Source organism: Mus pahari, chromosome X (genome assembly GCF_900095145.1).
Source record: "Mus pahari chromosome X, PAHARI_EIJ_v1.1, whole genome shotgun sequence".
Lineage (NCBI taxonomy): Eukaryota > Metazoa > Chordata > Mammalia > Rodentia > Muridae > Mus > Mus pahari.
The window spans coordinates 79,076,547-79,092,372 of NC_034613.1; the positions used below are offsets into that span (position 1 = coordinate 79,076,547).

Sequence of the window (15,826 nt, forward strand, 5' to 3'; positions counted from 1 at the left end):
CATAGTTTAAGTACCTTTCTAGCATTTCACATTTGCTTGTTTGTTGATGATTTTATGATGTGCACATTCAATTCTCTTATGAGTTTGCTGAAAGCTAACAACAAAGTGACTAGTGTTAAATTGACACCAAAGGTTCTCCCACCTAGAGTGTGAGCAAATGTTTTTTTTTCTTTTCTTTTCTTTTTTTATATTTATAAACAAAACCAACCTCCCACCAAGTAACTCCCCAAACAAAAAAACCAGATTAAATAAAATTTACAGTGAGCCCAGCAAACATCTGTATGTGCAATTAAATACTGTGTCTGTTACTGTGGCACAAACCTCAAACAAACAATATACAAGTGTTCTGGGGATGGATTAGGGGTGAGGGGAGTCCCAAGTTTTAACTCTGTGGGGTTTGGGGAGACGAGATGGGGGAAGTGAACGAATGGGGAAATCAATTTATTTTTATTAATTCTGTCCATATAAATATATTCATGAAGACCAAAAGAGGGGAGGGAGATTGGGCTGGTGAAGAAATGGGAAAAGGGGAGGGCGGGGCCTCTCAATTCTACTCGGCCAAAAATATGAAAGAAATTAATTTCATGGTGGGCAAAGAGATTTAAAAAATGATAAAAGATGGGAAGAGGGGGAGACAGAAGGGGACCAATCAGGGAAAAGGGGAACCTGTGGCAAGGGAGGCCCATGCTGGTGTGAGAATCTGTTTCTCTCTTCAGCCATAATCGAACTGGGCCAGTCATCCATCTGTCCATCTGCCTTGGCTCCCTGTGCTTGGCCCTTGCTCCCACTGTGCCAGACTCTCCCCTCCCCCAGCTATTGAGAGCTAGCTAGCTTGTTCCAGGATCCTCAGGTCGTAGTTCTTTTTAGCCACTCGGAGTTTGAAGCGACTCACAGAGTTGTTGAGGCGAAGGGAGGCGTTCTGGGCGGCCAGGGGGCTGGGGAACACAGCCACTATCATGTACAGGACTGCGAGGTCTGGGTGGCAGCTATTCTCAGCAGTCCCACTGTTGCCCCCCCCCCCACCGCCTGCACCAGGCAGCCCCTGAGCATCCTTAAGCCACTGGATCTTGGCACCAGATATGGCAAGCTGGGTGAAGAGCTTGTCTGCCTCCGTACAGGTGATTCCTTCAGGGAGGTCAGTCACCTCCAGCACCCTTCCCAGCACAACATCTGCTGTCCCCAGGTCAGTGGAGGCAGATTTGAGTGCTTGTCTCTTGCCCCAGTTTCCATGCTTCAATCCACTCTGTCCCTGGTGCACCGTGTAAGTTGACTGACAGTGAAGCAAGGGAGGGCAGATGGACAGATTGTACTGTAATGGCTGACCCAATAGGGACTAGCGCCTGTCACCCTGTGAAGGACCTCCAGGCTGGGGGGAATGGTGTGAGGACAGGCAGGGGGCTGAGCCCAGTGCAGATGTTGTTAAGGCTTGTGACAGGAGAGGATGCTGGAGACTGGGTAGGAGATGTGACAGGGCTGCTGCCCATTTGTGCATTGGCCTGGGGGTTACCATCAGGACTGTACAGGTCTCCAGGCTTCTGACCACGCTGGTCCACGCTGTAGTATTTGCAGTGACTCCACTGGACCATGGATGGATTCTGGGGGGCCTGAGGTCCGTTAGGGACATTCAGTTGCATGACCACCACACCTGGTCCAGAAGGTGACACTCCTGAGTACTGCTGTGGCATCTGTGGTGGGCTGCAGGGAGATGGAGACTGAGGCATCTGGTACTGCTCAGAGCCAGGAGGCTGCAGAAACCCCACAGAAGGGCTCGTACGTACCGTTCTGCTGAGCTGGTGGGATCATGCTGTAGTACACAGGCACACCTCCAGCTGGGAGGCCTCCTTGCACAGACTGGCTGGCAGGAACCAGCATGGGCTGCTGGAAGGGCAGCTGGACCACGTTTTGTGAGTCACTGCCCACGGGGACTTGGTAAGAAGGCAGTGGAGTGTACTGGACCACCAGGCCTTACATCTGGCTGCCCATGCTGCTCCTCTGGTTGCTGAGCAGGCCCTGGTTCTGAGGCTGCTGGACCCCAAGCATGCCTTGGTAAGCTGTCTGCTGCTGGTTAGACATCATGGGCTGTAAGCCAGGCTGCTGGGATGCTTGGGGCAGCTGTTGACCACGCTGGGGGCTGTAGGCCACCGGGTGAGACAGAGGTCGATATTGCTGGTTGGAATTAGGATACTGTCCAGGAGGGTAGTAAGAAACCTGGATTTGTTGAGGGGGCTGCATGTAGCCTTGGGGTGGCAGGACTTGCTGGGTAGATGGAGCATGGCTAGAAGTGGAATAGTTAGAAGTAGGAAGGGGCTGTCCTGCAGAAGCCATGATGAAACTAGCTTGCTGAGGATGCTGGGAGATAAGTGGGGGCTGGAACAAAGCTGAGGAGGGGTCAGCTGTTTCAGTAGAACCTTGGCGGCTAAGGCTCATTTGTCCAAAGGGGTTGCTGAGGTCTTCTGCCTGTGAAATCATGTGATTATTCAAGGGTGGCTGCTGTTGAGGAGTGGGTGGGAGAGCAGGAAGTTGATGTTGCAGCTGCTGAGACTGCTGCTGGGCAGTACAAGGAAGGAGGCCCCGGACAGGCTGGGGTGAGGTGGCCTGGCTGCACACTTCTGGGGCACCTAGTGCCATGCCTGGCCTGGAGAGCCTGCCTGCACTGCAGCCTTTGCTGCTGCCAATGCTGTCACTGCGGGTGAGGATGGAGATTCCACTGAAGCTGCTGGCTTTGGTGACAGGTGGCCGCATACTGCGGACAGAGCCATCGGAGTCTGTGCTGCTCCAAGGCCATGGTTCCAGGAATTTGAGTTCGCTGTCTGTGCTGCTCTGTCAACTGCTTGAGGTGCGGCTCAACCCTTCCCGGTTTCCCCTGATGTCATTCAGATATCCATTCTGGCCGGTCTCTCGGGCAAATATTCTCTCTCGGACCCTTTGATATTCCTCCTCTCTCTCTTCTATTGACTTGCTCCTCCTTCCATCCTGCAATGGAACTCTCATCTGGTTATCATCTCGGTCCATACTGGCATCATCTCTCTTGAAAATGAATCTCCGTTGAAATTCTGTGTTCTTCTCATCTTTTACATGTTCTGAGAACCTCTGTTCAGGGATCCTCGTGCTGCTGGTTTTGTTGATGATGACAGCTTTCCCTGTTTGATCAACATTGTGGTCCATCCCAAAATAGGCAGCTACCCGGTGTAATAGCATCCAGTGATATGAGGTCATCTGAGGGAACTTCTTGAACTGGTTGTTGTTGTCATTGACGAAGTCCAGAATCTCTTGCTCTAACTTTAGCAGCATCATTCTGTCCCCTGGGTTCTTTTTCAGTGCATTTACAAGACATTCATGTAGATCTATTCCAGTGGAGTCGGTATATTCTTGGCTGGAGTCTCTGGATAGCATCTTCCTCGGGACCTTTTCTTTGCTTTTGTCCTTGTCTTTCTTTTCAGAGACATCTTTTGTGGACTTTTCTTCCTCCTTGTCAGAGGGGCAGCTGATGTGCAGTTGAATTATATCCTGGGTGTCTAGTGGCCCATCGACAAATGGAGTGGAGGATTCCTCACAGACTGCCAGACTGCGCACCAACTTGAGCTTGGAATTAGACTTGGCTCTTTTTTCCTGGCATGGCTATGACTGGATGTCCGTCTCTGTGTCTCCTGACGCAGACCATTCTCTTCACCCTCCTTCTCGACTTCTTCCTTACTTGGAGTTTTGGATATAAATTTATTTTTGTTTACAGATTCTTCCACCAGTTTTTTTTCCTGATTCTTTCATTATTTCCAGAGTCTCCTGAGTAGTGTTACTGTTAGACATGTTCTGCAGCAGGGTACAGCAGCTTCTATGGATTTCTGAATAAATGCTCAGTCTCTATGAGTACAGTGCTGGTATGGCATCTCATTTAAGAAACAAGTTTAACCTGATTTCTAGCGCGGATATGGTGCTGGCTCCTCCATCCAGGCACAATCCTAGGAACTGTATCATGTTTACTGCTGAGAGACGCTGAGGAAGGACAGGGTCGCCTCTGGCCATTCACCTCACGGGGGCCAGCGCGGGGAGGGCGCCAGGTGTTCTGCCCGCCGCAGGGGCCCACTGGCTGTGGCTCGGCCCCATGGCCAGCGGCGGCGGCGCGCTTCTGGGGGCGGGCTCTCCTCGGAGGGGGTCTACCCGGCCCAGAGGCAGGGGAGCGGGGCGGGGGAGGGGAAGGGGGCTCGGGAAGGAGGGGGGAGAGGGGAAGAGAAGGAACCCAAATCCGGAGAGGGAGAAAAGGGGGGAGGGGGAGAAGCAGAAGGGGATTCTTTTCTTTTCTTCTTCTTCTTCTTCTTTTTTTTCTGGTTCAGCCTCCCCAGTCCTGGGTTTACAAGCAGAAACCAACATGCTCAGCTACATCATGTTGTTGTTATTGTTTTTCTAATATGATTTCTTTGCACTCCTTGGGCCTAACCAATTTATTAATTCACCACTATATTTGATGTTTTATGGATTATGGTGTTTGTCTCTGAATTTGATCGTGTTCTTTTAGGGGGTACCCTTCTCTAGTCTAAAACAAGGTGTACTAAACTGTAACAGAAGAGAAATAATTTCCCACTTTTATAGGGCTTGGTTGTCTTTCACCATTCTGCATAATGAAAACTTAAACTTGGCTAGTCGGGAAATATTTTGTGAATGTCATGGATTTTTATTACAGTTTTGCTTTATACAGTTCAATGATATTTTCTATTTTTATGAGTTTATTTAATTGTTTATATTTTGCTAGCTGTTTTCTAATTCACTTGGGTTTTCACATGTTAAAAACATAGCATCATATTTCTATGAAAAATTATTTTGTCATTAAAATACCTAAATATACAGAACAGAATAATCATGAGCTTAATATACCTGGTTATAATAATCTTGGCCAGACAAGTTAATTTGTTTATTGGTAAGAGCACTCTTAAAATAATATTGGGTACTTTTATTATGAGACCCAGAAGGAGTAGAGGGAGGAGAAGGCACACAAACAGACAGGAGGTAAAGGAGAAGAGGAAAAGAGAGACAGGGAGAAGCAAAGGACAAAATATACCCCTCAAAGGCACAGTCTCTATGTGACCTACTTCTACGCATGCCCTATCTCCTAGTAGCCAATAAAGTATGTAGTCATCAGTAGAGGAGAGGTGCTCTCATTGTCCAATAACATCTCAACAATGCCACTAGCTGGGGAGCAAGTCTTTTACGTATAAGCCTTTGAGGCTATTTTATATCCAAACCCATAGCACAGAATGTTTGTAATTTCCTTTCTATTGATGCTCACAATCATTAAGGTTCATAAGCCTCTTCTGTTTGTCCACTAGGTGCTGAAAAGTGGTAATTCTAACACTTGTAGGTTTTTTTTTCTCTTAGCAGAAATAATTCTATGTGTAGAACCTTTCCCTTGTTCATTACTGTCCATATGATTTAAGGGTAAACATATTTACAACTCTGTCATAGCTCTTAATATTTTGTTACAGATATAAATATACTATTTTAATATATATATATATATATATATATATATATATATATATATGAGTGTTTTGCCTGCATGCATATATATATGTGTACTACTTGCATGACTGATTCCCTTGATGGTCTAAAGAGAGCATTGAGTACCCTGTAAGTGGAGTTAGAGATGGTGGTTGTGAGCTAGCATGTGGCTACTGAGAACCTAACCTGGGTCCTCTAAAAGAACAAGTACTCTTAACCATTGAGCCATCTCTTCAGTCACCGTATGCATTAATTTTATTTAACTAGTACATTAATGTTCTTCTTTCTCTTATAATTGATAAAATGTACGACTCTTTTCAAAGAATTAGATTACATGATTTGACTTTATTATCTAATTAATTTTTGTACTTAGCATCATTATCCTCTACCTTCTAATTATTTAGGTGTAATATATTATTTTCATAACTCTTGGACTCTTTGGATATTACATATTTTTTCTTATACATGTATTAAAGGCCATAATATCCCTCAAGGTACCACTTATACTGTTTTTTTTTCTACATCACATTTTATAATAGCTCTATATGAAGTGTTTAACTTTTTCTAAAGCATCTGCTTAGACTCATATAATGTTTGAATATATGTGATATGCATTCATATGAAAAAGATTATATACTAAAGCCCATAAATGTGGCAGAGATTATTTTATTTCTAGAACTGAAAGTATTTAGAATGAGAAAAATCAGTCAATGTAGTTAGTCTATTATATTGTTCAAGTGGAGATTATCAGGGAAGCAGATCCCAATCTAAAGATGTTGTTGACCTACACTGGCCAGTGAGGCCAACTCCATGGAATCGAAGATCTGAATGGGGGATATCAGGGGCTCGAGTCATTTGAGCTCAAGAACAGTGCAAACAGAGCACTTATTTTTATTACTAAAGCAAGCAATAGATGAGGTGATGCATACACTTAGCTTAAGCTAATACAAGTACAGCAGGATAATATACCTGGTATTATATCTTATTATACTTGGTCATGGTAAAGAGCAAATATTATTCCTCCTAGTCCTTAGCTTTCCTACAGAGATAATGTAGACATGTCAGCAAATTCTTTTCATGACCTTGTATAATAATAAGAGCCTTCACTTATTATAGCTTGTGTAATTTATTAGAAGGATGCTTTTATAGGAAAAACACTTCACACTGTGTTCCATTCATAGTAAGTTCACAGCTTTTAAAACCCAGGCTCCCACATATGTAACTAAGGAATTTAATAAGTTATTTACTTAATAAACCAATCATGGGTACTCAAACACAATAACACATATAAGTCTCACCTCAAACATAAAAGAACAAAGAGAAAAGATATTGTTGTTGAAGACTAGGATTTGCATTCAGTTGCATGGGAAAACATAGTTGATCAATAAGGAAGGAGTTGGAGCCACAAAGATATAAGAGAAGCTGCTTGCTACAGAAAGGATGAATGATTCTTAGTACTTCTCAGCTCTAACATACAATTGTTATCAACTACTGGCTGAATTGTTCCAGTATCCAGATACTGGAGAACACAGGGCACTTAAACAAATACAAATTCGGGATATATTCTTCTAGTTGGGCTGCCTTATCTGGCCTCAGTGGGACACCATAAGCATAGCCTCACAGAGACTTGATATGCCAGGGTGGGGGGGATACTAAAGGGGGCCTCCACCCTCTCAGAGAAGATAGGGATGGGGGAAAGATTGTGGGAGGGGCTGACCAGAAAGTGGGCAGCTATCTGGATGTAAAGTAAACAAATTTTTAAAAAAGAAATAACTAAATAAAAATGTAAGTTCACAAGTTAAGAATTTTTATAGTTGATAATAGAAGAAAACAAATTGGAAGAATGGATCCAATAAATGCAAATAGGTCCAGACATAAAATGTCTCATGGGCACATTAGATAACTCATACCTAAAGTGATATAAAATAATGCTTTATAAAATGAACATTTATTCATGATAAGAGAATAGGTTACCATGGTAGTAAGGAGTAATGGATATCTACAAAATCAACAGCAATGATAAAAATAAATGTCATCTTTAATTTGAATGACTTAAGTTTGGGAAATAGAAAAAGATGCCTACTCTATCATCTATTCAACATACTGAAGAAGTTACTAAAAAGTACTTCAATGAAGGAAGAGGTTAAAAATTCAAAGTTGTTAATCATTAATAGACAATTAGAATATGAATATTTTTAAAGATATAAGCTAGTGTATGTTAAATTAATGCTTATAAAATTAAAGAAAAATCATTTTGTTATTGTAGCAATGAAGATAATATTAAACTAAACTATAAATTATAAACTACTATAAAATATTGCTACTTAAGAAATGCTCATATATATTATGCTACATAGTAATAGAGTTATAGATAATAGACAATATATAAACATCTTTTAGGTATACTATCATTAATGAATATTAATTTATTGAAATATGTCACTACTTTTAGAGAAGTTAATGAAAACACAAGTATATAATTGTGACATTTGTGCAAAGAATAAGTACTCAATATTATAAATAGGTTCGTTTTCTCCAAATTTATTCTATAATATATGGTAATACTCATTCTTCTCAAACATAATAGAATACTTCTGAAAGTTTACAAGCTGATTTTAAATTGTTACGTTATTTTAATGAACAGAAAGTTCCAATGTGGTGTTGATGAAGAAAAATATGTGAGGACATAACCTAGTAGGCATTAAGAGTTATTAAAATCAACAGTACTCAAGGATTTTTAGGTTGCAGAAGTAATCAAATAGAGTCTGAGAACTAAATATTCCAGCCTTCCATATTAGCATGTTTATTGGTAATATCCTTGTTTAGGTCTTGTTTAGTCATCTATGAAAGATGTATAGTTCATTTTTGTTTTGCCTTATTTACTCTAGAAATGTTTGTATCTAAGTCTTTTTTCTTCTAAAAACTGAAAAACCTTTAAAAAGAATTTTACTCTATAGGGTAATTTTTCCATTAGATAAAAAATTATTTAACCTAGAAAGCAAACCCAATTACTAGGTAAATTTAGGAACAACCACATGCAACAAATCGCAGCATCATGTCTTGTTTTTCAAGAACTAGGTAGGTACCTTTTAAGAATATGCATTTAATAGGTTTGTCTCTTGGCTGTATACCTGCAAGAAATTTCCTTCTGTTTGTGCTCTTTAACAGATGTAAAATGCATCATACTCCGGTATTTTTTCTGTAATGATTTTTCTCTTTCATATTGTTTAATTTTATCTAAGCCCTTTAATATTGGAAAACAGTGAAGATTATGATCCTGGCATCAACTTTGTCTTTCTGCAGTGAACTACTCTTGTTCACACAAATTAAATAAGCCCAAGGATACCTTCTGTGTTTTCTCTGTGACAGAACTCCACACAGTTTCTCAATATTCCTGTACTTTATACATAATTAACTAAAATGTTTTTCTCAGATAATCAATGAAAATAAAATACTTGCTGATCAAACACTGGTTAAGCTTTTTGTCTTTCTCCACAGCCCTGAAATTTGATACAACTTCTTTTGAGTCATAATACAGTAATTTCTGAGAGTAGAAGGGCTTTTCTGTAAGAAAAGGATGGAACCTTTTCATCCCATTTTCTCATACATCTTATTCTTTCTAGCTTTATTTACACTTCTCTGTAAAATAACTATCAAGATTCTATAGAATTATGGGTAACTATATTTGATATTTTGATGCAAATTAATACTTTAAGTAATAAAGATTTGAATACTTCCAATTTTAGAAATACAATTTCAGCAGATGTACAGAAGTTCTTTAAAAATGATTTATTTTTATTGTATTGCATAAATATTATGCATGCATGCATTTATGTGCACTGCATGCCTACCTGGTTCCTGTAAAGGCCATAAAAAGTCACTGGTTCCCCTATAACTGGAGTTCCAGAAGGCTATACACAACTATTGATTACCACATGTAAATGAAAATGTACTTTTCTCCAAGAAATAATAATAGTATTTAATTTTTATTGTAGATAGTGGAGATCTTAATAAATGCTGGTACATTTTAACAAAGTTAATCAACAAAAATATCCTTTCTGGACCCTCCTATTTATTTATATTCTCCTTAGAGCTTATAGTTGTATTACTTCTTTTTGAGAATTAAGTTTGTTCATTTTCATAGTCCAATCTTTAAAATGGTGCAGTTCTGAGCTGTAAATTTGAAACCTGTATCATCCTACCTCCCCACTCCTACCCCCACTGTACAAGGAACATTGAGAAAGAAGACCTGAAAGTTTTAAAGAAGCTAGGGAGGACTGCTGTCAAACAACATATTCTGGACCTGACAGGGCCTTCATACTCATGGACTTCCAGCAGCTATGCCTGGATGAACCAGAACTGCACAAAATAAAAACTGGCCAGGCGTGGTGGCGCACGCCTTTAATCCCAGCACTCGGGAGGCAGAGGCAGGTAGATTTCTGAGTTCGAGGCCAGTTCGGTCTACAAAGTGAGTTCCAGGACAGCCACAGCTATACAGAGAAACCCAGTCTCAAAACAACAACAATAACAACAACAACAACAATAACTGGCCAGGATTCCAACATGGATTGAGAATGGGTTCATGAGTCCCCATCCATAGATGAAGATCTATTGTCCATTGAAAGGTTCTTGTAGAGAGTTTTCTTTGGGGATTTAGACACTGGTATATTGCTCATGCTTCATTGGATAGTCTTATACCCGTATGCACACATACATACATCCGTAGCACTAATTGAACTGCCAGGACAAAAAAGGAGAAGAGCCTGAGGGAAAGGAGGTCTAGTGAATGACCCAAATTGGGATTCAGGTCAATGGGAGGCTCCAAGGCCTGACACTATTCCTGATGCTATGGTGTGCTTACAGACAGGAGCCTAGCATGGCTGTCCTTTCAGAGGCCCAACAAGCAGCTGAAAGAATCCGATGCAGATATTTATTCCAAACCAATGCATGGAAGATGAGAATCTCTGTGGTTCAATTAGGGAAAGGCTTGAAGAAGCTGAGGGGGGGTGACCCTATAAGAAGACCAGCAGTCTCGCTAGGTGTGGTGGCGCACGCCTTTTATCCTGTCTCAAAAAAAAAAAAAAAAGAAGACCAGCAGTCTCAACTGACCTGGACACCAGAGATCTCTCAGACACTGGTCCAAGGGACTCAATACATATACAGCAGAGGACTGCCTGGTCTGGCCTCAGTGTGAGAAGATGCACTTAACCCTTGAGAGACTTGAGGCCCTAGGGAGTAGAGAGGTCGGGTGGGGTGGGGTGGGGGCATCCTCTGGAGACAGTGGGGAGGAGGAATGGGATGAGGAATTATTAGAGTGTGAACTGGGAGGCAGACAATGACTGGACTGTAAAAACAAGATTAAAGATAATTTTTTTTTTCAAGACAGGGTTTCTTTGTATAGTCCTGGCTGTCCTAGAACTCAGAAATTCACCTGCCTCTGCCTCCCAAGTGCTGGGATTAAACGCGAGCGCCACCGCGCCCAGCCTTAAAGATAAATATTAAAACAAACAAACAGACAAAAACCCCTGAGAGTATGGGACTAGAAGGGCACACAGAGTGGAGGCAATTTGAGATTTAGAAGATTTATAAGGGGAGTAAATGTTATCAAAATGCATTATATATATATATATATATATATATATATATATAATTTATATATTATATATTATATTATATTATATATATAATAGACACACATATATAAGTATGGATATGAAAAGTTCATATATATGAAATTCTGAACAAATAAAAATATTTTAAAAGAAGATTACAAATTCTGCCTAAGATAGTGATATATACCTCTAATACCTGCACTGAGGAGGAACAGGCAGAAGATTTACAAGTTTTAGGCCAGCTCAGGCTACTCTAGTGGGTTCTAAGACAGTAGAGGCAACATAATAAGATACTGTCTTAGGACAACGCAAAATTTGTTTTTCTTAAGTCAAAAAATAAAAAGGACAAAGAAAATTTCACTTTCTATAATTACATTTGATGTGTCATCCTGGTAGGGCTTTTGGAATGTATGTAATGGATATGAAGCAATTAAATTGGCAAAGAGATTATAGAAATTATGTCTTTGAAGTTATCACAAATGTTACCACTTTTTACTACAGATAATGCTATCCTGCCCTATGATAAGATTTATTTATTTTATTCAGGAGAGCCAGTCAATTTCTAAAACAATGCCAAAGTTACTAGATAATGCTTTTCAATAAATATATATGCAAATTTCCCCATTAGCAGGTAAGTTACTTAATTTGCAATGCAATGCAAATTAAGAAATGCTGCCTTCCCCAGGTGGAAACAAGTCAGGGTTATAGAATTTTAAGTATCAGCAAATTACTTCTCAGTTATCTTTCCATTGAAACCACCCATATTTTCACCCATTTCATTGCCAAATTAATTTTAATTCATTTGGTGGTATTCATGGTTCTAGCTGCATATGTAGCAGAGGATGGCCTAGTCAGTCATCAATGTGAGGAGAGGCCCTAGATCCTGTGAAGGCTCTAAGCCCCAGTATAGGGGAATGCCTGGGCCAGGAAGCAGGAGTGGGTAGGTTAGAGGTAGGGGGGAGGGGAGAGGGGATTTTCAGAGAGAAAACTAGGAAAGAGGACAGCATTTGAAATGTAAATAAAGAAAATTTCTAATATAAAAAGTTTGGAATTTAAAAAAAAGTATCTTTTTAAACGATTAGATCTATGTATTTTAGTTCAGAATGAAGCAAGCCAATAAGGGAATCTCATTCAAGTCACTTTTATACTTATTGCTTAGAAACTCCTAGGAGACATTGTGCATAAAAGAAGATAGTGCTGTATTGTCATGAGAACTGGATAAGTAGCCCAGGCCACCATCCATTTATAACATTTTCTCCCATTTATTGATAATAATTGGTATATTGTATGTTTGTTTGCATTTGTGTTTTCACATATGCAGCACTCCCACTTTAACCCTTAAATAGGAGGAAGCACTTATATTTTAGGATTTTGTCCTTCCATGGTGAGACATGACATTAGTGTCTTAGCTTTGGTCACCAGTTTTATGTAGGTTACTACTTAACTAAAATTAAAAGTACAATCATCCCTAATGTGCTTGTGGGACTAATTCTGTAACACATGTTCCTGATTCTTAATGCCAATATCCACTTGTGTGTGTTATATAAAATAGTATGGTATTTGTATCATCCTTATTACCATCCTTATTACCATCCTTATGGGATAAAGACGCGAAAAATTCTGTACATGTTTAGGGCAAATAAACTTTTCTGAATATTATTGTCTGTGTTGGGTTGTATTTATGATTGTGCAACCCACTGATAGAGAAGGCCCAACTATAGATCACTGTAGAGACACTCCAAGTCTTAAAAAAAAAACAAACCCAAAAACAAAAAAATCATTTCTTCCAATAATTTTAGCCTAATTGTTTTCCCCAGAATTTATTTTTTTTTATTTACATCCCAATTGCACCCCCTTCCTTCTTTCTAGGTACCACACTTACAAATCCCTTCCCTCACTACTCCTCACCTTCTCCTGAGAGAAGGGGAAGTCCCCTTAGTTATCACCCCAACTAGCCACTCCAGTTAGGGGAAGGAGATCCAATGGCTTTGCCTGATAATTTTAACTAAACGACGCTCCATACTTTTCTTGCACCTTCCCCTGTAACTTTTACCTCCTTATTCCTTGGTTGTTTTTGTTCTCAGGTTTTAAAAGCTGTTTCATTTTCTTCGTCATACTTTTGTTGTTATTAACTTGGAAAATCCTAAGGAGAAAGGTTGGGTATCTTTCTCACTTCCTCAACTTTTTAAGTATTTATTATTATTATTATTATTTGAAACAATTTTTAAATTTAAATATGTTTTGATCACATTCTTTTCCTCCCCTAAGTCATTTCAGTTCCTTTCTCCCTCATCCACCCAATTTTAAAAACAAATACCCAATGTAATAACAACCCCCACAAAACCCCAGAAAGCAAAATAAAACCACACCAAAAAAAAAAAAAAAGCCAGACTGTAGCCAACAAAGGTATGTGTGTGCATACAAACACACACACACACACACACACAAACAAACAAAACAAAACACAAAAAACCCTTGTGGAGTGCATTCAACTACTCCTGTACATGAGAACCATCTGTCTGATTGTCCTGGAATGGTGGATATACCCAGTGTTACTCTATTGGGGAAAACTGATTTTCCCTCTTCTGGCAGATATTAAGTCCCAACTTCTAACAGAATAACTTTCAAAACCCAAGTGGTAATTAATATTGAATAATGAATAAACTAGTAAACATGTATTACAGCTTAAAAACTTTATTATCACCTAAATTTCTTAGTAAAACAAATCAAAGTACATACATTTTATTTGTATACATTGAAGTGAAATAAAGAAAACTAAGAACTAGGTACCCTCTCATTTTTCTTTTTCCATTTATGCTATCTCAATGTTATTTAACATCGACTATATTTTGACCCAGATTTTACTCACTGAGCCAACAAGACACGAATATTGAAAAAACTGGTAAATTCAAACTGATATAGAGCTTACCCTTTCTTCTAATACAGCTCTAAAACAAAAACAAAAACAAAAACAAAGTTAAGTCCAGTTAGTGCTACCCATATGGGCCCAGGTGTAGGTTCATCCACTGGAAGATGGAGAACACACCAGTGGTCACACCCCTAAAGAAAAGTGACTTTCCCTTCCAACAGCTCCAGGCAATAAATGTATAAGGAAATGCATTACTTATTTTACATTTTAAAAGTACTGGAAACTTTTAAAAGAAACATCTGAAATATAACACACACACACACACACAAACCTGATATGAACCATAGATATGGCAGAAGAATGCAACAATGATATTCAGTGTGCTCCTTCTAGAGTGTCATCTACCATTTAAATTGCCCATTGCCTAATTTCCACAAAGAAAATCTTTTCCAGACTTCAACCTTTGATATTTAACCTAAAATTAAAAGAGGGAAAAAGGGAAAACTGGAAGTTACTAATATAAAAGAGAAATAGAAATATTATAGGCACTTGCTCCCTTCATAGCATATTAACCTTCCACTATTTGGTAGCTTACAGATCTTTACAAATAGTGAAAGAATAGCCTTAGATATTAGCATGGGAGGAGCGTCACACCATGGCTCTTGAATATGAACTGGCCATTGCAGAAGTGTGAGCCCTGGCTATAGCCCTGGCTTGGGCTCTCTCTTCTTCATCTTTCAGAGCTGCTTCATACAAGGTTGGGAAGGAATCTGGTGTAGTATCATGGATCTTGGCCCAAAACTCCAAGATTTTCATCTTGCTGATTTCAGCACGGGTTCTTGGACCCCACGTGAATTCAAAGGATGGAGGATTACTGTTGGGCACTTGTCGGTATTCCAAGTACCTTAGCTGTACCATATCTTCAGTGATGACCTTCTTAGGATCTCCATAGATGAAGTGTTTTCTATTAGCATATACACCCATCATATTCAGCACATTCCAGATCTCAGTTTCAGGGGCACAGTTATCTTTCATGAATATCACACCTAGCACAATCATCAGGAGGCCACTACTGGGCATTTTTTCTTCACCCATCACTCCATCAAAGGTATGTTCTAGTTTGTTAAAAAGGGCATAGCAGTGCCTGTTTGGATCCACTTCCTTCAGATCAACACCAAATGCCAGTTCCATGTGATCTGAGGCTCTCTTTAGGATCTCATTGAAGTGGTTCTTCGATGTTTTGATAACAGACTTCAGCATATCTGCCTTTGTAATAACCTCTTTCTTTCGATACTTCTCCATCAGGAACTGCACCAGTAAGACGACTTTGTGGTTAATAGGATCTTTACACCAGTCCTCCATGTCCTCAGAGCCATCTGAACTTTTCTCATCTAGGTTTTTGTCACATGTATATGAGTGTGAAAAGGTAGACTGCTCTCCCATTAGCATGTTGGGAGATGTAGGCATACTGGCAAGAGGAATAGCCTGATGTGGACACCCATAGAAAGGACCTGGAGAGGCTTCTTCCTGCAGTGCATTTTTAGCACGGGCCTGGCGGCGCCTCTCACGGGCACGGAGCTTGCTCTTCTGGCCACGAGGCATGATGACTGTAGTGAGGATCACAAGTAGTACTGCAAACAGGCTGAGGAAGAGGTCACCCTGGAAAACAGAGGATGAGAGAATTTGTATAGTCTCTGTTGGTAGATTCTACCATTAAGCCACAAAAAGCTGTCTTGTGCTCTTCCCTTAAGAGTACTGACTTAGGAACTCAAAAGGGAAGGTGAGATTTAGACCTTGTGGTCTCAGTTCTAGCTCACAATATTAACTTTTCTCCTGGCCACTACCATTTCTCCCT

General features: G+C 39.9%; 1 protein-coding gene and 1 pseudogene across 1 annotated transcript; both read right to left on the reverse strand.

The window, feature by feature from the left end:
- Positions 1-823: 823 nt before the first annotated feature.
- On the reverse strand, positions 824-3,928 carry LOC110313579 (annotated as a pseudogene).
- A 10,667-nt stretch (positions 3,929-14,595) lies between these two features.
- On the reverse strand, positions 14,596-15,573 carry LOC110314397 (melanoma-associated antigen B18). The gene is given in 1 exon segment (XM_021188782.2): positions 14,596-15,573. A coding segment is annotated over 1 exon segment (978 nt).
- Positions 15,574-15,826: the final 253 nt, after the last annotated feature.